Here is a 23,474-nt window from a genome sequence, read left to right as displayed (position 1 = left end):
CACCACCACCTGGCGTAGCTTGTGCACAGATGTCAGGTATATGAATGATGGTATTTCTCAAATATATGAACACAAGCGCACTTTAGTAGCCCACAGACTAAGAAGTGATGCAAAAACAAGCTCACTGAGCTTATTTTGCCTTCCACGACTGCTTTAAAAAGCTCTGCCTTGACACCTTCTCTCATGCAAAGCTGAAGATATGGGAGTCATTTTCACACAGGCACTGAAGCACAGACAACTAAACACAGACCACCTTTAAGCCTTAACATTTTTTTTAAACGGCATTTTTTTTAAAAAAAAAGATCAAAAATAATGTTTCCTTTCCCAAGGACAAGGCAAAATAACCAGCACTGTTCCACTCCTTGCCAGACCAACTCACCAAACTAAACAAAACAAGAGTCTTTTGGACCAACTTAACCAAATACCTAACTAGGCCCACTTAACTGATGAAACTTTAACCTATATTTCTATCATGATGCATACAAATAAGCATGTTGGTATACAAGACACACCGGGGGAACAAAGAGCAAAAGGAAGGAAGGGAAGAAGAGATGGACAGACGGATGGATACGGCTTTGGTGGCAGATGGTACCTTCTCCGTCTGCTGCTGGACCACTGTGCTGACGGCAGTTTCGAGCTCCTTCTGTGCGGCTTCCACCTTCTCCTGCAAGGAGTGGTACTGATCCTGAGCCTGGTGGTGCCTTTCTTGCAAGGAGGCCAGCTCCCGGGGGTCCAGCTTCATCCGGTTCTCCTCCAAAAACTCCTCGGTCGCTTTCAAGATGCCAGCAAAGGAGGCTGCCCGGATGTGCATGTTCCGCTGCAGGTCCTGAGGATAGAAAAATTAAACAAACAAAAGGAAGGACAGTGAGCATAGTCTTGGAAACCCTTAATCTATCCTATCCAGATTTCGTAGTAAGGTTTGCAAAAACAAGGTTTTCCATAAACCTCCTATAAAAGCAATGAAACCATTAGGCCCGAGAAAGAGCAAAATCTAATGAATTACATTGGGCCCTTGTTATCTGCTGGGAATTGTTTCCAGGATCTACAACGAATACTAAAATCAGTGGGTGCTCAAGTCCCATTAAATAAAACGGATAGTAAAATTGTAACTGTTATATAAAGTGGCAAAGTTGAGGTTTGCTTTTTGGAATTTATATATTTTTGCAATCGCTTTCAACCATCCTAACTTGGTTGCGAGAGGTGGATGTTACAATCCCACACCATCTGAAGCTTCCAAGAAGATGCTCAAGCAATGTTCTGCCTAGGGACCCAGCCTTGGCATAGATTCTCCCTCCCAAAATGGCCGTGTGCAAACACCACCCATACCTTGATGTCGCTCTGCCTCTGCTCCAGCAATGAAAGCTCTCCTTGGCTCACGGCTCCTTGTGGGTCCAGCAAACGAGTCTCCGCTTGATTCATCCAGGTGCGCAACTCCTCCAAGTTCCGGCTACGGATTACTTGCTGTTCTTGGAGGGTCTGTTTTGGAAGATGGACGTTTTTAAAAACAAGACAGGGACCAGTTAAAGGCTGCCAACAAATGCATGCAGACAAGTCACAAGTCGCACTTAAGCAGAATAAGTCCATTGCTGCATATTCTCTCTCTCTCTCTCTCTCTCTCTCTCTCTCTCTCACCCCATATCCTCAACTTTTGCTCTAGGCAACAATTTGGTTCCACTATCTGGGACAGAAGAGTGCAAACCATTTATAAATGGGCCATTCCCCATCTGAATGTTTTCCCGTGCTTTAACTTCTTTCATTCATGTATCAAGGAAAGGTGTTGACCCAAAAGGTGTTTCCTCGAGGATGAATTGCCAAAGAAGAAAAAGAAGGCAAAGCCTGTGGAGATGCTACAGGAAAAAAGGAGTGAGAATCCAACCTTTTTCCTGCAAACTTCACAAGTATTTTAACCTTCTGAGATACAACTTTTCTTGAGTTTTTTCCCTCTCCTGATGCAGGTGCAGGGAATCGCATCAGCTGAACCCAGACATAAATGATTTTTACAGAGAAAACCCTTGCTTTTTTGGATGCTTTTGGGACTAGAAAGCAATTAACCCAATTTTTCCTTGGAGAAACATTTCTGCATCAGGGACCAAATATACTTAGGAGGGAATAGCCAGAGGTACAGAATGACCTTTTAGGAGTGTTGCAGCTTTAGAAAGGTATTTTCTGGGAAGAGAGACAGAGAGAGAATGCACTGAAGTCTTTGAGCATCTCTTGAGCAATTGAGCATGATGTGTAACCCTGGACCATCCTCCTTTTCAACCAGCACACAATTTCTCTTTCCTTTCAGTCCCCTTAATGATCCAAACAGACACACTTGAGCCAAACAACAAATACTCCTTTTCTCTGACAGTCTTTAAAGCCAAACAACAGAAGCAGTTTGAGGTGGAAGAATGGGAAGGAAAACAGAGATAAAGAGAAAGAGTGCAGTCCTTTTTTTAAAAAAGCACTCTTCAGCAGCACAATGAGATCTTCTCGCATTAAGGATGGGAGTAGTGCACACTGAATCTGAAAAGGCAAAGCAAACTGGTTAATACACACATGGAGAAGAGGCAGAACGGGCATACATCACAGAAAGACAACTGTTAAAACAAAACAATACTTGTATTAATAGTGCCTGAAAACAGGGAAGGGGAAAATAAGGGGCATGCAGTTTCAGATTATGCTGTGCCAAGTTTGAATGCTACCTTTCATGCCTTCTCTTTGCCCACTCCATCTTGGACAATACACTGGTCAGGGCCAGGAAACTAAAGATTGCAATCATTGCAGGGATTGCTTGAACTGTTTTTCTCTATACCCCTCTTAAATAAATTCCCTGGAAGACCCTCTAAGTCAGCAGTTCTCACCTTGTGGGTCACAATGCCTTTGGGGGTCGAATGACTCTTTCACAAGGGTCGCCTAAGACCATCGGAAAACACATATTTCCAATGGTCACAGAAACTGAGACACTGCAATTTGATGGTTCAGTGGATCACCACAACATGAGGAACTGTATTAAAGGGTCATGGCATTAGGAAGGTTGAGAATCACTGCTCTAAATGGTATTTATCTAAATGGTATTAGAAGATACTGACGGTGTAAAAGCAATCGTTGCAAAGCTTTCCTTTCTAGGAGCCCCTGGGTAAGTTTAAAAGAGGAAAAGACACACAGTCTCTGCTCCAATGCATCTGAGAAAGTAGACTGAGGTCTACAGAAGGACATGCTGCCAATTTCTTTCTTTCAGCTAGTCTCAAAGGTGCTACAAGATCTCTCTAGTCTCTGCTCCTTATAAACTAGGATGCAGGGCAGAGGCTGCCATCCCACCGCCGTCACCTGGTCTGTCTGCTCCGCTTGCTGGAGACAGACCTGCAGGACCTCCGTCCGAGTGGCCAGTCTCTCTGAAAGCTCCCGGAAGGAGCTCTGCAGTTCATTGAGCAGCCTCAGGAGTCGCCTGCTTTGCTCAGGTGTTAGATCCTGTGCATGCTCAGAGATGAAGACCTGGATGTCAAAGGCCGCCGCATCCAGCTGGGATTTGGTGTCTGCGAGGGTCTCCTTCAGCTCCTGGCCATGTTGAGAAAAAGAAAGTGAGAAGAGACGAGAACAATGTAGTCAGTGCAAACTCTTTTGAGGCTGCGCACATGAAGTATACAACACACAGAGGATGCAGCCCTGGAGATCTTCATCCAGGGCTTTGTTGGTGGTGGTGTGTGCCTTCAAGTCATTTCCAACTTATGGCGACCCTAAGGCCACCCTATTGTGGGGTTTTCTTTGTAAGATTTGCTCAGAGGAAATGTGCCATTGCCTTCCCCTGAGGCTGAGAGAGAGTGACTTGCCCAAAGTTGGTCAAGCTGGGATTCGAACCCTGGTCCTACTCCAATGCTCAAACCCCAACACCAACTAGGGTTGCCAGACATCAGTGCCTATCCAGAGCCATATATCCAAGGATAGCCATGTTGGCCATATAGCAAAGTCCAGTGACATCCAAAACGCACAACGCAGTGGTATCTTTTATTGAGCCAATTGAAATGCACAAAATAGGTGTTGCAAGCTTTTGAAGCTCCATTGGCTTCTTCAGCACCTTTGCCTGAAGAAGAAACTGCCAGTGGAGCTTCAAAGCTTGCAATGCGTTATTTTGTGTATTTTGGTTGGCCAATAAAGGTTTCACTGCTTTGTGCGTCTCAGATGTTACTGTATCCAGAGAGAGTTTTTCTGATTTATTTAGCAGCCAGCAATTGCAAGGCTGGATGCCACTGACACTTTGGCCTCCTTGAATGAGTGACCAGAGACTTTAGACCATGAGAACCTCAATGGTCTCCTCCTCAATTCTGTTCCTCTAAATGCTCCCCTTCTTCCTTTGAAAATAAAGCAAGCTATTATGAAGATCCCATTGCTCTACAGTGCTTTATTCAAAGTAAACCAAACCCTGCCCTGCCTGTTTTCCCAGGAGCTTTTCACCACTCAGAGCAACACTTAACAACCAATAATAATTTAATTCGGAGTAGAATGGAACTAACTAGTAGAGCTACCAACTCCACGAAATAACAGGCCATACTGTTTAAACGTCTGGTATGCATTGGGAGGAATGGACAAGAAACTCAGTTTTATTCAAAAAATGCTCTGGAGTTCCAGACAAACAAGAAGAAATGCTTTTTTCAAACCATGCATCATACATCTACAGAATTCATGGCCATAGATGGTTATAACTTTGGATAAAGCCGTTTGCCAGAGACTCTTGTTATGTCTCCTGGCGCAAAAATGTATTTAGAAATTCAAAGACACAGACGATAGGCCTGTCAATGGCTACTAGCCATTATATCTCTATTTTTAGCCCTACATGGACGAACAACACATACAAACACACCAAATCCTGCATGCAGCCAGCAGAGGGGAACTTCATCAAGGAAAAGTCACAAATCTCTGCTAATAGTAGAAGCAATTGGATCGTGCCAAAGAATTTGGGAGAAAAGATAGCAAACAGGGATAAAGAAAAGTCCTTTTGGGCCAAGGAAAAAATGGGCGAAGGAGAGAAAGAAAGGGAGTTGAATGAGAAATAGTCCCATCCCATCCTATTCTTTCCTCACAATATCCAGAAAGAAAAAACTGGGGTATCAGACAGTGGCTACTAATAGGATGTGGCTCCCAGCATCACAACCTTACTTTGTGTATTTCCTTCAAACATCTGGCTCTGGGGGAATGCAACAAAAATATTCTCAATCTGGCACAAGTAATGATTTAATTAATGATTATTCTTAAACTGGGAAAATATATTATTTATTGTTTTGCTGAAAGGGGGCGCAGAATGAGGTTAAGAAGCTGCCTTTGGTATTAAACAACATGGGCTGCTTCACGAAAAGACTGATAATGTCATAAATTGAAAGTTGGCAGGCTTTGAGAGTGGACTTGTTAACAATTTCTTTTCTTGATGCCAGTTGTTTAAGTATTTTGTTATACTCTTATAATTGTGTATTTCCTTTTTTACAGGCTGTAATTGTAAAAAAGTGTCGAGAGAAATGCCTTAAACATGTACGAGGCACGAAAATGTCTCCTGGGCACTATGGGGACATCCAGACAAGAATATTTATTTTAATACACATATACAGGTTGAATATCTCTTATCCAAAAATGTGAAAATCCTGAAAACAAAACCTTATTCATGGGTAGTTGAGATAGTTACACCTTTGCTTCCCGGCAGTTCAATGGGCACAAACTTTGTTTCATGCACAAAATTATTTAAAATATTGTGTATAAGAATACCTCCTACTATGTGTACAAGTGGTACACAAGTGGTAACAGAAGTGTTAATAGAGACCTTGGGCCCTTTCATACTTCACAATTATGGCACTATGCTTCTACTTATTTTTATTTTATTTATTTATGGTATTTATACCCTGCCCGCCCTTCAGCCCTAAAGGCTCCCAGAGTGGCTTACAATTATCATTTTTAAATTATTATTATTATTATTATTTATTGAACTGCCCTGGTACGAAGGCTCTTTGGAAGAGAATTCTTCTTTTTTTAAAATTTAAATGTTTATTAAATGTTAAAACCAATACACTTAATACTTAAAAATATAAACCCATACATATACTTTACACATACAACTTCTTTAATTATCTAACTATCATAGCTGTTGCTACAACCCTACAATCATACATTCATCAACAGCAACCACTCTTACATTAACAACCATCTTTGAGTTTGACTATACCATTATTAATTCAATCTTCTTGTTTCGTGTCTTGTCCCCTTATCCTTTCTGCTAACCCAACCTCCTACCTTCTTTTACTCTCTTCCTTACTTATCTTTCTTTACCTCCTACCTTCCTTCTTTCCATTATCCTTTCTTTACTCTTCCCTATACCTATTCTTCCCTACTCTCCTCTCTCACTCACTCATTGTAACCGTCCCTTATCCTTTCCTTATTCTCTCCTTACCCACTTTGCCTCTTCTCTTCTTACTTTCTTCTGTAGCCATCCTTCTTTTTATCATTTTCCTCCCCGCTTCCATCTATACATCCTCATACCTTCCTCACATACACTAACCTTCTTCTCAGGAACGTGAATCTTGGTCTCCAGAGTCATAGTAAATCCAAGGATTCCAAAGATATAGTCCAAGTGGAATCATAGTGCTATAGTAATGTGGAAAAGCCCCACAAATGTCCCAATGTCTTTCTGTTTCCTTTCTCTGTCTCCATTAGGACCAGATTTTTGGTATGAGGTCTTGCAATGAGTACCTTGTAGCTCTGAAGGCAGGAATTCAGCCGGCCAGAGTCCTTGGTTTTGGTGAGAGGTTCAAGGCTGTCGAGAAACTGCGTGGTCTCCGAGACCCAGGTGAGCAACCCCTGCAGTTTGCCCTGGAGTGTTTCATGCTGTGCCAGAACTTTAGACTACAGAAAATACAAATAAAATAAAAAAGTAAAATATGATTTCAAAAAATATAAACAAATGAGAGGAACCAAGAAAAGGGCCAACCAAGGTTAGACAAAGAAGCAAACCTTAAAAATAGAAAATAAAGTGGGTCCTTGCCCCAAGATAGCTGTCCAAGTTTAAAAGAGCATTAAAGACCAGTCTCTTCTGACAGGCTTATCCAGATCATTTTTAAATTATGAATTTCAAATGGTGAATTTCAAGTGTGAATTGTTTTAATATGTATATATTTTATTTATCTTTTAAAATTAATGTTTGTTTTAAACGGGTGTGTTTTAAATGATGCTGTTTGTTAATTGTTGTTGTCCCCTGCCACAAACCATGGAGAGAGGCAGGTGAGAAATAATAATAATAATAATAATAATAATAATAATAATAATAATAATAATAGAAGATATCTGCCAGGTTTTGATTCTGGGATGGGTGGGTAAGAAATATAATAATAATAATAATAATTATTATTATTATTGCCTATCTGTTTGATCTTCCTTTACTAGTATTTGTTTTAAATTGTCATTTTAAATTTGAGGGTGGGTGGGTCTTTGGGTTATAGGGCTTTTATAATATTAATAATTATTTTGTATTTTAATGTATTTTAATGCTGCTTTAATGTTGTAAGCTGCCTTGATCCAACTGGAGAGGCGGGATATAAATAAATATCATCATCATCACCACTACCACCACCATCATCACCGATGTTGCCAAGGTTTGGTTCCAAGACGGTCCATGGATACCAAAATCCGTGGGTGCTCAAGTCCCATTACATATAATGGTGTAGTGAAATGGTGTCCCTTATATAAAATGGCAAAATCAAGGTTTGCTTTTTGGAAACCGTACTGGAACAAACACAGTGGTCTGCTCTGTTCAGGGAGGACCACAAAAGCATTTTGTCTGCAAAGGATGGGTACCTTTTCCTCTTCCGCTGCAGTGCGAAGGTTGAGCAGCCAAGCGGCCAAGGCTTCGCTCACGGAGCCAAAAGAGCGCTGGAGGTTCTTGGCATCTTTCTCCAAAGCCTTCAGCAATTGCTCAGGGACCTCTTGGGGCCGGCCGGCCAGAATCCCTTTCGCTGCTTCCAGATCCTGAGTCACTGGGGATGACAGAGTCTTCAGCTCCGTGTCCAAGGCCTAAGGAGCAAGAAGAAGAAGAAGATCATAAGCCAAAATATCAGCAACTAATATGGCCCTCATCCTCCCTCTGTCTGCTCTATTGTCGTCTCAGCTCTTGTCAAGTCCCATTAATCCTGTCCACAGGGCAGGATTTGCCAGGTTTTGCACTTGTGTCATCGTCTAAGCATGAAGCAAAATTTGGGCCAAAGAAAGGGGTTTTGAAACGGGGGGGGGGGGGGGGCAGCATAGTTCTCACAGCTAAAGTGAAGAAGGAAGATCAGAGCTAGGCACTGAGATTGTTCTTTGTAACTAGTTATTAGAGAGCCAGAGTGGCATTTGAGCATTGGATTATGACTCAGGAGACCAGGGTTTGATTCCCATTTCAGCCACGGACACCCATTGGTTGACCATGGGCAAGCCAAACACTCTCAGCTTCAACAAAATCGTCATCATCATCTTATATTTCGCCTTTCACCCAATATAGAGACTCAATGACAAACCTCCTCTGAACAAACCTTGCCAAGAAAACCCCACAATAGCTTTGCCTTAGGGTCACCATAAGTCAGAAATGACTTGAAGGCACACAACACAGAGACCTAGTTACTTGGTGGGAGGGGAGAGAGTAAACAAGTTGCATTTGTTTGTGGAAGACAGTCCACAAAGAGAGCCTGGTAGGAACCTAGATCCTGCAATCGTGAGGCCAGATCCTGCAATCTGTCAAGTCAAGCTGATCTCCTTTTGTCCAGCATCCTTGCTCTGAGAGTGGCCAGTGAAGTATCTCTGGAAAGCTCAGATGCAGAGCAATCCTGGTGCGCCTCCATCCTCATCTGTGACATTTGTCCTGGGCCACCTCTCTGGCAATCCCAAACCTGAGCCCAGAGGGGTCTATGGGGCTTGAATACTGCCAAGGTCTTTGGGAAAACCAACATGAGAGGTATGATTTGGCTCCTCTTACCTCAGCTTGGCGGAGCAGGTCCTGCAGTGCGGCTGAGCTCATCTCTGGAAGCTGAACCCGCTGAATGTGCATTTCGATGTCACGCACCCTGGACAACAACGCAACCAGCTTTTCATCGTATTCCAGACAAAGCTGTTTACTGTGTAGAGTCTATGGGAAGAGTTGCGGGGTGGGGAGACATAAAAACATGGACTTTAGATTTATAAGAACGGGGAGACAGGCAACGCAGAACAATCTTCGACCTCTTCCTCTTTGCATGGCTGTACCTTTCATTTCACCCACAAATACACACTGCTTCTATGAGAATAACAATGAGTCCCCCCACCACCATCTGCATACTTTCTCTCCAGACATCATTTTTATAAATGATTATTTTGTATAGCTTTCAAAAAGTTCTCCATAGTAAGACTCTCTCCTAAAAGGGGCTAGCAAGGCTTTTAACATCCCTCCATGTCTAATATGCAATTATTATACAGTATTTTTGAGAAGCCCTCTGGCTGGCATTGGCATTTGCAGAAGTCTCTCCCTCATTTCCTTTTAACTTCATTATTGAATCATCACTGCTGTGTGACTGCAACATGGAAGATACTTTTACAATGATACTGCATTCTCTATACATCTTGTACTTTATCTTCTGCACTGGAACTTAGACCAAAAGGCAGGGGGGGAAAGGTTATTTAAATAGTTGATGTGACAACATATCAACAAAGCTAAAATAGGCTTGCTGTGACAAGACCACTATGGGCCTCTGGAATTTATCTTTTCTAAATGATATTTTTATTAAAAATGAACGAACATCATAGCAAAGAGTCTCCATCAAATCACCTTCCTCTCTCTAAGAGTGAAGGAGAGTAGATGCAAGTTAGGATACATGATGGAGTTGTCCTGCCAACCTCCTCAATCTTTCCATTTCTCCCAGAGCTAGCCATGAGTGAACATGAAAGTGTTTTTGTATCAAAAAGGACTTTAACAACTATTTTCAAACATGGCAAACTGCACGCCACTTTGCGGCTTCTTCCTTTTGTCTTCAGGGAAGAAACCCTCTCACTTTGGCTACCTCCTAAAATATCCCTAAATGTCCCTGACGTTGCTGTACTTGAATCTGGTCAAACCTACCTTGGCAAGTTTGGGAGCTTCCGGCCATCTCTTGTCACCATCTTCAACCATGCAGGATCCTTCTTCATTGGCATTCTCGCTTTCTCTGGTCATTTTCAGGGCTACGTCTGGGAGGTTGGGTGATGTTCTAGCAGAAGAATCCCTCTCGCCTTCTGGAAACTCATTTTCTTGCAATGACTGCTCCTCTGGACCAGGCATATTGCCTCCCTGAGAGTCAGCATCCCAAGTCTCCTCTTCTTCCTCAGCCATCGGCAGCACTTTAACATCAACATTGACATCTCCCTCAATCACCTCTTGGATGGTATTCTCTTGTAGAAGAGAGGATATAGGAGAAGAACCCCTGGGTTCAGCTTCTAGAATGGCCTCTGTCTCTGAAGGCTCAGAGGATTTTGAGTCATCTATGCCCATTAATTTGGATACCTCATCATTTGGAAGGCATGGCTCTTGGGCATTTTCTTGAGATCTTTTTTCTTCCAGCATATCCTTCATTTTTATTTCTGCTGTAGCTGCCACTAATGAGGAATTTTGTTCAGCTACCTCTCCCAACACATCTGTCTTTGGGATAATGCTCACTTTCTGGTCATCTGTGATATTCTCTTTAACTCCAGCTTCTTTCTCCTCTTTTCCAAATGCTTGCTGATCCAGTTTCTTCCCATCCACTTGTTCTAGCTTGAGCAGATTCCTCACCATCTTGCCAGAGATTTTCTCCTGGAAGGATACTTGGACGTGAGAAGTCAACTCACCTTTGATTCTCTGCATCAAGTTTTCTTTGGAATCTGGGATAGGAATCTGGGAAGGTCTCTGCTGAGAAGATTCAGGTAACTTATCATGTTCTCTCGTGATGGCAACCTGCTTTTTACTCCTTTTGGTTTTCTTCTTCTTTTTGGTGGGCTCTACATCAGCACTTTCTGAAGCATTGTGATCTTGGCTTCTGAACTCATACCCCAGTCTTGGCTCTTCAGTCTTGGTGTCTACCAACAGAGTTTCATCTGAGGCCGGCTTCTTAGACTCTTTAAGCTTGGCAGGTTCTTCAGAATCAATGCCAGTTTTCTCATTCTCTTGTTGACTTGCAGGACCAAGTTCACTGGAGGCAGACGTCTCCTGAGATTTGAAGCAGATGGTTCTCTCAGCTTCATTGAGGTCAAGAGTTGTGCTATCACTCTCTTTTTGTTTCTGGTCCCCATTAATCCTCTCATTCTGCACCACATCTTCCCATTTCCTTTCAGCCACTTGATCACTTCCAGTTTGCTTTTCAGCCTCTCCTCTCCAGAGTCCTTCCCGCCTCAATTTGTTTTTCCTCTTAATGTCCTTTTTCTGGGCCTTCAGTTGCATGGCTCCAACTGGATCCAGCATCAAGGCCAGCTCAGATTCCAGTTTGCTTTCTCCTAAAAGTTGCCTAGATAAGCTATTTTGGACAGAAGTAAGAGGAAGGGAGGGTAGCACTGGGTCACCAGCCTCTTCCTGCATCTCCTGAATTCCTTTGTAAGAATCAGTAGTGGCCTCTTCAGATATCTTGGGGTCTGTTGCTTCAGACACTACTGATTGTTTCACATCATTGCTGTCAGCAGAATATTTGCAAACGTCCAATACTTCAGTCTTTGAGGTACCGTTCTGCAGCAACGGCTGTGGCTGGTAACCGTCATGCTCTTTCACATCATCACTTCCACTGGTTACTGGAGAACTTCTTTGAATTGCACTGTCCAATTTCTTGCTGATAACTCCTATTTCAACTGCCTCCTTCAATGTCACTCGTTCTCCAATTTCGGTACTGACAATCCCTCCCCTTAAGAGCTGATTGACAGCAATGGCTTCGGCCATGTCTTCATCCACCAACCCAGCATCCAAAGCAGCAGCCAGAGACAATCTCTGGCCAGTGGAAGGCTCTATAATGCCACCAGTCTCCGCTTGGGTCTGCAACAACCTCAATGCAAGTGTGGGCTCCACCTTTCCAAGTTTAACTGCCTCTGGACACAGAAGCACATTACCGTTCCTTTCGTCTTTGAGGTCTCGAAAGGGGACAACCTCCAAATATCTCTGTCCTGATTCAACATCAATTTTGCTCTTCCTGACCAGTTCTGAGTAGGGAATCAGCTGACAGCTCTCTGGATCAACAATTGCATGCTTCATTTCAGAGGAGATCACCGCTTTTTCCATAACTGGCTTGGGTAATAATCCTTCCTTCACTGCATTAGTCAATGTCATTTTCTGACCAGATACTGGGTCAAATATGCTTCCAGTTGAGGCTTGTATGCCTTGAACTTTGCTTTGAAAATCTGAGCTGACCAATCCAAGGGCTACGGCTTGCGGTAAGGACATGAGTTCTTTTGTTTCTGGATGAACATACTGATGATAACACACACTTTCTGCCTTTTTGAGATCGTCATAGAGCCCTTGGTCAATCAATCCATGCACAATGGCATCTTCTACTGAAAGTCTCATGCCTGTCTTGTGGTGAAGGATCCCTCCCTCGGCTATCTGCTTCATCAGGACCTGAGAGGCCATTTCCTTAGACAGCAATCCCTTTCCTACAGCCTGGGGGACCATCAAAGGTTCTTTGGTTTTAGGATCTACAATGCCACCTATTTCAGCTTGCAAAGAGATCAGTTTCTCTTTGGTTGCACTGTCAGTGCCTTTCCCCTTAGACGCCTTCTCTAGTTTCTTGAGCTCTTCTTGGGTGGGTCGCTCCACCAAGCCAAGCTTGGAAGCCAAAGTGACTGACACTTTCTTGCCACGCTTGAAGTCAACAATCCCACCAGTGACCACTTGCCCTTCCAGGATCCTTGCAGAAGTTTCCTTATCCAACAAACCAACCTCCGCCGAATCCTTGATGGAGTAAATGGCTTTGCTGAGTGGATCGATCACTCCACTTATGGCTTGATCAGAGGCCAGCACTTTTTGGAGAAGCTTCTCGTCCATCAGTCCTTCGTGGATTACTTCTTCAGTGGTCAACGATTCGCAGGTCTCAGCATCAAAGAAGCCACCAAACATTTTCATCTCGCCCATCAACTTGATGGCTGTGTGACTGGGCACAACTCCGCAGGCTACAGACTCATCCAAGAGCATCTTCTTCCCCGTCTGTTCATTTATTATGCCACCGTCACATAGTTGTGTTATCAGTGTATTCAGAGTATCATCTTCCTCCGTGGACAATTTGGGAAATGTCGACATTTCAGTCTGATGGGAATGAACTACTCCTTCTTCCACATCCAGCCGTCTTTCCTTACTAAGTTCATCTGTAATCTTCCCTTCAGCTTGATAAAGGAGGGTTTCTATTGATCCATTTTCTACTTCCTCCATATTTAGCCAGTTAACATCAGAACCTTCACTTGTTGCTGCAAGAATCACTTTTTCCAGTGCATTCTTTTTCAAGTTTTGCGAGTCCTCCATCAACTCCCATTTACCAAGAGACATGCTGGTTTCTTTTTCAATGCAACTTCTTCCAATTTCAGAGACTCTCTCTTGCTCTTCAGAAAGTATTGTCTCTTCTTCTGCTGGCTGTTTGGCCAACTTATCATCTTCCAGTCCCATCTTCATGTCTCCCAATTCTTTCTCAGTGCTAGAAGTTTTTAGGGATTTACATATTAGCAGTTCTGTTTCACTTCGCTTCTGCATTGTTATCTGTCCCGATTCTCTTTTGGAGTCATCCATTTCACTTCCAAAGTCTCCCACAGAATTCACCTCCTTCTCTCGCTTCTTCACATTCACGTCCCTTCCTACATTTTGACATATGGTTTCCCTTTCATTCTTTTTGGCAGATGGACAAATGCCTGATGTTGGATCTTTCTTAAGCTTTTTTTGTGATGCTGAGAAATTCAGTTCAAGTTCTTTCCAGGCCAAATTATTACAGGATTCTGCCTCCACAGCTGCAGCCTTCCTGTCCTCCACAACCTCCCAGCCTTGAGGTTGGTGTTTGCTTGCTTCTATGGGTTGAGAGTAAGGCACCTTCTCTATGGTGGGCTCAACAATTTCAGCAAGGTGGATTACCTCTTCACTTGGCAGGAGGAGCAATTTTTGGCCACTCTGGGTGTCAACATAGCTGTGGGTCATCAAATAGAACAGCATTCTTTCTTCACAGCTCCTTAACAGATCCTCACTCTGTTCTCCATGATCCACTGGGCTATCTGAAGATGGGATAGTCTTTTTCGATCTGCTGGTTGGTGCATCTGCAAGGGGCATGTTTGGCATGACATCAGGAAGGAGTGTTGATTTTAATTTCTTGGCAATATCTTGGCTCAGGATCACACCATCAACAACCTTCTGCCAGGGCACAATCTCTCGGGTTTCTGGTATAAAGATGGCCTCGATGTATTGCCTCTGGCTTAGGAGCTTATGGGCCAATTCGGAAGACAAGATGCCCTGATCCAGCGCAGTTGCCACTGTGAGGATCTCACCCGACTCAGGTTGCAATAGACCCTGAAATGACCAAAGAGATTCCAAGACCACCACAGCCATTCTTGATGTCATCAAGTCTTTCCTCACAGCTTCATCCAGCGACAGCCTTTCTCCTGTCACCGTATCAACGATGCCACCTGTCTGCAGTTGCCGGACCAGAAGAGCACAAGCCAGATCTTGGTCAATCAAATTATGTCTTGCAGCCTCTGCCACAGTCAACCGGTGGCCACTCTTAGGGTCCACAATGCCACCAGCAAAGAGCTGGGCTTCCAGTAACCGCACGGCTACCTGTGTCTCTATCAGTCCTTCCTGAACTGCACGAAAGATGTTGACTTTCTGGCCTGACGTTAGACTCACCATCCCACCTGCCAGCTGCCTAACTGGAAGCAACCTCAGCCCTGTCTCCTGATCAAGGATGCACTGCTGCAGCAGGTCCTTCAAGCCAATCTTCTTGGCTGAATTGGGGTCGATCAAAGTCTTGCAAGAATTCAGGTAAGTGTCCAGTTTTTCATGAAAGTGAGTGTTAACCACGCCTCTTAGCAGGGCCTCTTCTAAGCTGATCCTCCCATGGCTGGAGGGCTCTCTAAACCCACCAGTGAGGAGCTGCACTTCTGAGATTTTCAGAGCAACACTTTCATTGATTGTCCCATCTGACATGGCAGCCACAAGAGGAAGAAGTGGCTGCCCTTTAGGGTCACTGCTGTCCACCAACTGGACCGCACTCTGCAGCTCCTGCAACTCTTGGTAGGTCCTAATGTTTATGATGTCTCTTGCTAAGCCTTCTGAAAGCGAGAGTTTTTCTCCAGTGCTGGGAACCACAAGGCCTCCTGTGACCACTTGGGTTTCCAGGAGCAGGAGGCCTGTTTCTTTGTCCAGGAGGCCTTTCTGCATGGCCCCCGAAACATGGAAGACTTCCATTGTGCCAAGGTCTAGCACTCCTGCCACAGTCTCCGTTCCCTAGAGAGAAGAAAGGAAACAAAACAAATCAGGACCAGAGAAACAAGCAGGAAGGTGTAAGATGATTTTAAGATACCCCAGGTCCAAGGATGTCTCAGTCTTTTAGGGGATGGTGAAGACCAGGATGGAGAGCAGATGCCCACCCACCACCCCCAACCCCAACCCACAGGTAGGAAATGCATATAATTCTTGAGAGCAACATCCAGATTATGGATGGATGGAAGACTTTGGTCTTGACAGTTGTTTCAATCAATCTAGCCAAGCAGGGGATGGCATTGCTGAGACATTTCGGACATTCACCAAGAGCAGCAGAAGCAGAAATAGTGATCCAGCGGCCATGTAGTTCCCCATAAAGATGACTGGGAAAAGGAGAGAGGCAGGGAGATGGAGAGAGAGAGAGATACACTGGGAGCAACAGCCATGCATTTGCCCTCAACAAAAGGAGAAGAGACAGACGGCACAAAACAACCACAACACTGTTCACCTACACAAAGCACAGGAAATGGGAGGGAAGGAGATACATGTTTACACCCAAAGGTTCGACTAGTTTCCCATAATATGAATGGCTAGAGGACTTGCAAAGAGACAGGGCAAGCTAGCTAGGAAATGGCAGGCCCACAGAGGAAGATGCAGCCATGCTGCCAAGCTGTTTCTGAGCACGCTAAATGTGGCATCCCAAGTTTCCTCCACCCGATCCCACCCCAACTGTGTCATTCCAGAAGGCTTTGAGGCCCAGATTCAATTAAACATGAAAAAGAACTAGAAAAGCCATGTTTGGGAGAATCTAACAAATATTTCATCTAATTGCACATGCACACAGAAGAAAATGTTAAACAGATCATCTTTAGGAGGCAAATCTTCAGATTTTATGATCCAACGAGGCCCCCTGAATATGCCTCGTACCTGATAGTAAGAGCTGTTTGACGGATGAATGGGTTACTTTGCTAGATGGCGGACTCTACTTTGCTGGTGGTTTTTAAACAGAGCTTGGATGGCCATCCCTCAGGAGTACTTTAGTGTAATATTCCTGCAATGGCATGGCATTAGACAGAGGGCCCTTGAGTCCCTTCCAGTTTTTTGATAGTATGGTTTTGGGAACAAGTGCAGGTCCTCTATGATACAATGATTGGGACTCCTTGACTATCAAGATAGAAGTTGAAGCCAATTTATAGACAAGCACTGATACCTCCTGAGAAAGGACTATGCTCTTTCTAGTGTGGACTGCAGCCAGGATGAGGCCCTGATGGACATTCGCCTGTTTCAGGTCAAGATTACCTTTGGAATGGTCCTCAAAACCTCCTAGTATCACAGTTAAAAACTCCAAACATGCACATTCAGATATTAAAACAAGCAAGAAAGAGGAAGGGAGAATCAAAGAGGAGAAGGAGAAGAGTCATAAAAGGCTTTTATTTTGTTTTGTTTTACTTACCGGCATTGTGGGGGTTTGCCGTGAGCAGTTAAAGACAGAGCCTTTATGGAGCAGCTCAGCCGTAGGGCGCGCACAGTGTGTAAAAGCTGGGGGTTAGCGTCCGGCATGCGACTGTTTGTTTTGCACAAAAAGTAGAAAGAACACCGCACACACATACACACTTCTAACTTCTTCCCCCCGCCCCTCCAATCTTTCTTTGGTGCAGCTTCCATATTGTTAGTTATAAAAATGACAACGAGGAGAGGAAAAAAGTAAGCAAGGATGGCAAGTTAATCTGAACACAGTAACTCAACATGAAACACAAATCAAACAGGGACACATCATGCTCAATGCAGCAGAGAGAGCTCTGACATTATGCTTGTGTTATGTGTGTGTATCTTTTCATAGGATGTGCAATTTCTTCTACTGAAGGCATCATTTGGAACTGTACCATCATCCTCAGCCAAGGATTGGAGGCTTTCGCTGAAGGTAAACATGTTTTAAGACTTCCCCTGCAAGGCTCCCTCCAAAAATGAAGCACCCAAACCAAACCAAAAAGAAAACTTCATTCAGGAGTTAAGTCTCAATTAATAAGGAGAAATCCACTCCCCATTCTGCATTACGTTCTTGTCTCTCTTTATTCTCAAGGCAGGAATCATTTGGCCCTCCAGATGTTGCTGGACTCCATCACCTGTAGTTCTTCAACTGCTGGACAGCCAAACAATTCCCACCTTTGCATTATTTGCAGCTCTATTGCTTCAGATGCAGCAGTGACCCTTTGAAGCTGGACAGACATGCCTCAGGAGCCTTTGCTTTTCATGAGAGGAGAGCATGCCGTATCCTTGTAAAACTGAAAACAAGGGACTCATACCCCATGTTGGTCTCTCAGTTGTGAAAGCCAAAATAATGCAGCCTAAAGGTGCTGTAGCAGAAACATCAACCTGGTGGCAACACCGCCATTTAAAAACAGTGTCTTCTGTGTATGGGTGTCTCCAAAGGAAAATCTGCCAGTGCTTCGAAATGCAGGTAGCTAGCAAGCGTTAAGGAGAAAACACAACCCCACAGAGATACGCATACTGTGTGGGACACATGAACAACACATTCAAATACACACAATATACAGTTGTATATATACATCCAGGTAGTACACCAGAACAATAACAAACCAGGGACAGAGGTAGGACGGGTGTTTATAGACATTTGGTTGAGCGCACAAGGGGCGAAAGGCATAAAGTGGGGGCTCAGAGGAGCGCAGGAGAAATAGATGGAAGGAAGGTTCAGTTTTTGGTCAAAGGAGGATCCTACAGTTGGAATAATGTGGGACAACGTGGTGGGAAGTGGGAGAGAGAAGTCCACTTTCCTCTTGCATGCTTCTGGTTAGAAATCTGAACGGTACTTCAGTTGTTTTCTTAACTGGCTTTTCTTCTTTTTCCCTCTGTGAACGTACCGATTTATTCCTCTGCCCATCAACCTGCTGCCTATCATTCTCACTCATTCTTTCTTCTTTTGTTGCCTATAACACTTGGAAATTTCTATCTGCTCTTGTGATTCCTCTTTTCAAAATAGGGCTGGAAAACATGATGCTTTGCAGGTGAGTGCTATTGGGATTCAAGCCCCAGCAACCTTGGTCAAAATAGCAAGAGTGCTCTTGGGAGCTGCAATCTAATAAGATCTAGAGGGTTGCATAACTCTCATCCTTGCTTTCAAGCCATGTTCAGAGCTTCCAATTTTTGATGCTGGAGATCAACGTTAATTTCTAACAATCAATATGAACAGCAAACTTGGAAATGTTAACAACCAGATTATTCTCTTCAGAATTTGATAGAGGGAGGCAAAATGGCTTGCATGAATTTCTGAAAGCCAACAGGCTGAGTGCATGAAAATAAACGTGCCAACGGAGAAGAGGTTCGCTCTCCCACAAAACCCCCTGGGATAGGAACAGGGCAGATGTGGGGAGATCCTGTGAAGGAGGGAAAGAGAGGATGAGGAAGTGGCTACCTTGTGGGCTGTCTCCTGAGCCATGTGGCTTTGCAGCTGCTGAAGCTGCTCTGTGGATTCGGAGCAGAGCTGGTTGTACGTTGCCTGCAGGACATTCAGCTGGTCCGAAATCTCTTCCTTCTCCTGGCCAGAAAGCCTGCAAAGGACACATGGCAAGATGAGCAAATTTGGCATTCTAGAATACCATTGTGGGTTGCAGTCACCAACTCAAAAGAGAAGAACCTTGCCATCAAGGGATCAGTGCAGTTCAATAAAGGATGATTCAAAAAGAATGGAGCAAAACCAAATAAGAACAATTTTACTTCTGCACCGTTCTTTCTGGATCACCCAGTACTTCCTACTCTGAGCAGCAAGAGCTTCCCCAAATCTTGAGCAGAGGGCCTTCTGTAGCTACTTAAGACAATTTAACACAAGTATCACTCTTGTACTACAAGACTTGTTCTTCTGATTTGCACCTTTACTTTCCTGGGACAGTGTCTATGCATCTTACAATTCAGAGGAGGGGGATTTAAAAATTGCCATCTTTCCATTTTGTTCCTTGATCTCCTTCCTTTGGGAAGAGAAAACACTCCTACTTCGATATATAAGGGAAACCATTTTGCTATGCCATTGTATTTAATGGGACTTGCGCAACCACCGATTTTGTTATCCACGGGGGATCCTGGAACTAAACCCCAGCTGATAACAAGGGCCCATGGTAAATAAATAAAAACAGCAAGTGTCCTAAGGCCTCCCAACCACTCTTGCCAGATCAAAACCCATCCTAAGCCAAGCAATTTCATTTGTCTTGATTCAAGGTGACCTCTTCCTGACTTACTTGTGGCTATGCTTTGCAATGAAGATCTGCGTGGTTTTAATGGCTTCTGAGACCTGCTCCTTCTTTGCAGCCAGTTCCTCATTAAGAACCTGAGGACAACAAGGAGAAAGTCATGTTCAAAAGAATAAGGAGGATGGGTACACACCAAAGAAACAACATGGGAAGAAACTCAAGGGAAACAGACTAGCAAATGTGGACAGACCAGGTCAGCAAAACCGCTCTAGGGCCCACATATAACAATGAAGAAAGCCCCAAAACCAAAGTGATGGACACATACACATACATGTGCCGCTATGTACCTGCTGTTCCAAGATGGACTTCTCGATATCGCCCAGCTCTTTGCTCTTTGGTGGGATGCTTTTGAACTGTGCACTTTGCTTAAAACTTGTGACCCAACCCAGGAGTTCCTTCACCTTGTCCACACGCTCCTGCTTCTCTTCCTCCACAACTTTCTGCAAACAGGAACAACAAGAAAAGGATGTGCAACGCTTGTTACATTGGCGCATGGAGAAGCCTTTTAACTAGTGGAAGCAAATGCTTCTTAGTCTCACAGGAAAAAATTTTTAAGAACTGACTGCAGGTTGCCAGTCTTCAAGACCATGCCAAATTTTGGCTATGCTGTCATGATGCCACTGAACGCTCACTAACTGACACACAGTTTCAGTAACAGAGTGAGGACAGTGCAGATTGTGTAAAGGAAATCACTGTTAATCTGCCTTGACAATCCAAGGGCGAGGAAGGATGTGCAGCCAACCCAGAAGATCAGAAAGCTGTATCTCTGGGAACAACCTCTCCACAGTGGACCTAAGGCAAGAGCAGGAATTGTGCAATCTTCCAAATGTTGGGACTACAACTCCCACCAGGCTTACCCAGAATAGCCTACTGAAGAGTAATGGGATTTACACTCCCAACAACAGCTGGAAGGCTACAATTCTGGTTTAATGAGAGGAGACTATGCCCAAAGTGCTTCAAGACAGGCCTTCAGTTTTCCATTGTAACTCTGCATAGAAGTGGGTGGCCATAGAGGACTGTTTCCACATTCTCAGGACTTCACAGAACTGGGAGTAACCACCAGAACACCTCTTCTAGGAGGATAGTTCTCTATTTCTGGCCTTTGTGGGTGTTGTGGGACCCAGAAGAGTGAAAAAGGGAATCATTGCACCTCCTGGAAACCCCTGGAGATGTGGTTCCCCATTTTATAAATGATGTTTATGATGTCTTGGGGTTGATAGGCAGTTGGGGTTGCGGACTACACCAAAGCAACCCATGTGGATGGCATGACTCCCCACAGCTGCTCTGCACCATCCAACGCACTCCTATATGTTGCAGTCCTGTTCAAATTCGCGGAGAGAAAATAAACCCAAGATGATCTAGGAAACCCCACAGCCAAGGATGCAAAAGAATCTTTGTGAAATCCCTCCTCACCTCTTCTTCTTCTAGTCGCCGTAGGGCGTCACTGATGTACTTCACATGTTGTGTGGTCAGCGTCACCAGGGCTGTGTAGCGCGTCCGTAGATCCATGAACTGGGAGAGAAGGAAGAAGAAAGGGAGACATAGAACCACAAGGAAGATGGACATCTTTTTGTATGCAGGTTAAGGGTGCATCTATACCAGAGACTCCCAAATTTTGGTCCTCCGTTTGTTTTGGACTTCAATGCCCAGAAGCCCCAACCAGCTTGGCCAACAGTCAGGAATTCTGAGAGCTAAAGTCCAAAGCACTTGGAGGACCAAAGTTTGGGAACCACTGATCTACATTGTAAAAACGATGCAGTTTGGCACCACTTGTGTGTCAGCTCCTTGCCCCAACCTTTGGCCTGGTCTAAAAGCAAATAAAGAAAAGAAAAGAAAAGAAAGGCAAAGTCCATTCTGGGCCATGCCTCACCTCTTGCGTGATGGTGTCAGAGGAGGAAAGCATGCGCCGGCGTTTCACAGGGGACTTCTGCTGCGATTCCACAAAGGCACGGTACGTCATCAGCTGCAGCTCATAGTCCTGAGAATAGAAACACGGGCAAAATGGGAGGTCAGTGGGTTTCATTTCCACTATTTAGTACTGTCTAAAATGAAAAACGCCCATAGGTTGCAAAGTGCTGCACTATATATTTTTGTTCACCAAACAGATGCTTTTTAAAACTGCTTTTACTTCAACAGACACATTGACATTACAGTTTAAGAGTACCTCAACATGATAGCCATACATACTAACATACCAAACCCTTACTTCACATCCTTATACAATCTCTTCAAAATAAATCCCTTTTCATTTACCTTTCCATTTCCTTCTCTTTCTTTCCCATTATCATCTGTCTCCCATCCCTTTCCTCCTTTCAACTCTCCTCAATCCCATTCCCATTCCCTTCACTTATCTCTGTTTTTAATTTTCTGATGGCCTTGGATTCCAGATCTGACAGCAAAGGAGGCTATAAAGCAAACCCCAATCAAACCGATCAATGCCAACATTTCCGTATTGGCCGCAACCGGGACGTTGTGTTACCTTGACGGCTGCCGAATATTGTTGAGACAGTTTCTGACACTGGTCCAGCTTGGCTTGATTTGCCTCTATTTCAGCAAAGAGGGCCTTCAAATTGAACAACAGATAAGGCATTTGTCAGATTCATGGCTACAAACTGGGAGAACAGGTTTCTAACAGGTAACTGTGGTTCTCTTGAGTGGTCAGTCATAAACTCACAAAATGCAGTTTTCCTAGCCTTTCCTTGGCACGATTTCTTCAGAGGAGGCTTTCAATGGCCTTCTTTCAAGCTTGAGGGAGTCTCTCACCCAGTGTGTTCCCACGGCTGTGTAAGGATTGGAACCCTGGTCTCCCAGAGTCCTAGTCCAAATCTCAAATCACTTTACTATGCTGGCTCCTAAGATTCGTTCAAAGGAGGTTTCCCATTGCCATCCTCTCAGACTGACTTGCCCAAGGTCACCCTATGGGTTTCCATGGCTGGGCAAGGATTCGAACCTTGGTCTCCCAGAGTCCTAGTCCAACCCTCAAACCACTACGTATGCTTTGCAGGCTCTCTTGTTATGTGCCTTCAAGTCAACTGACTTCCAGCATCCCTATCCTAGGGTTTTCTTGGCAAGATTTCTTCAGACTACATTGCCTCCCTCTGAAGCTGAGAGAGTGGAGGTTGCACGCAAGGTCCCTCCAGCCAAGCAGGAATTCGAATTCTGGATTTCTTGAGTGCAATACTCCATCCACTATGCCACAAGACATTGCAAATAATTATGTAGACTGCAAATTCTGGAGAGGATTCCATTTTCAGGAATCCTAAACCGGAGAGGGTGATTCCCGTATATCTCCAAACCCTTCGGTTTCTTTGGGGCACTGGAAGCCTTACCATCTGTTGGCTGAGCTGCTCCGAAAGGATGCGGCTGTCTTCCGCCTGCCCCAGCTTCATCCGCTCCTGCTGCGCCGTGGTTTCCTCGATCCACTGGATCAGGGCCCCATGGCAGTTCCGATAATCACTCAGAACATCCTCAATGCCCTCCAGATCTGAATGGCTGTCAAGAGATTTAAAAATAGGGGGGGGGGGCATGAAAGATGGTGGAGACCGAGGGAGAACGCATATAAACTTCTAAATGTCAAATGCTTTATTACAGTGTGCCCTTCGTATATGTGGGGGATCTGTTCCATACTCCCTCACATAAAGGAAAAAATGCAGGACCTCAAATCCCATTGTTTTCTATGATGGTGTGCTCCTGCACATGCACCACGAGTGCGAGCGCCATTAAAAGTGCCAGGGCTCACCTGTGTTCTTTTAATGATGTGAGCTGCTCTGAGTCCCAGTTCTGGGAAAAGAGCAGGATGCAAATAAATA

At 44.3% G+C, this 23,474-nt stretch overlaps 1 protein-coding gene across 13 annotated transcripts in view; it reads right to left on the bottom strand.

Annotated features, from left to right (window-relative positions):
- MACF1 (microtubule actin crosslinking factor 1) overlaps positions 1-23,474 on the bottom strand; it is a 255,271-nt gene that overhangs the window by 101,417 nt on the left and 130,380 nt on the right. For 10 of the 13 annotated variants that reach the window (XM_042440379.1, XM_042440382.1, XM_042440387.1 and 7 more), the window contains 14 exons: positions 22,995-23,157; positions 22,145-22,228; positions 21,536-21,643; positions 21,079-21,177; positions 19,953-20,105; positions 19,654-19,742; positions 18,837-18,972; positions 10,082-15,430; positions 8,966-9,115; positions 7,813-8,028; positions 6,712-6,864; positions 3,313-3,540; positions 1,327-1,476; positions 593-826 (listed from right to left, as the gene is read on the bottom strand). In XM_042440379.1, coding sequence (XP_042296313.1) covers positions 593-826; positions 1,327-1,476; positions 3,313-3,540; positions 6,712-6,864; positions 7,813-8,028; positions 8,966-9,115; positions 10,082-15,430; positions 18,837-18,972; positions 19,654-19,742; positions 19,953-20,105; positions 21,079-21,177; positions 21,536-21,643; positions 22,145-22,228; positions 22,995-23,157 — 7,312 coding nt within the window. Of the gene's footprint in view, positions 1-592; positions 827-1,326; positions 1,477-3,312; positions 3,541-6,711; positions 6,865-7,812; positions 8,029-8,965; positions 9,116-10,081; positions 15,431-16,859; positions 16,962-18,836; positions 18,973-19,653; positions 19,743-19,952; positions 20,106-21,078; positions 21,178-21,535; positions 21,644-22,144; positions 22,229-22,994; positions 23,158-23,474 lie in introns of those variants that run through there. The other 3 variants (XM_042440391.1, XM_042440392.1, XM_042440390.1) reach the window with 2 other exon arrangements.

The sequence above is a fragment of the Sceloporus undulatus genome, chromosome 9 (genome assembly GCF_019175285.1).
Source record: "Sceloporus undulatus isolate JIND9_A2432 ecotype Alabama chromosome 9, SceUnd_v1.1, whole genome shotgun sequence".
In the NCBI taxonomy this organism is placed as follows: Eukaryota; Metazoa; Chordata; class Lepidosauria; order Squamata; family Phrynosomatidae; genus Sceloporus; species Sceloporus undulatus.
This window is presented reverse-complemented; position numbering and strand designations above follow the sequence as displayed.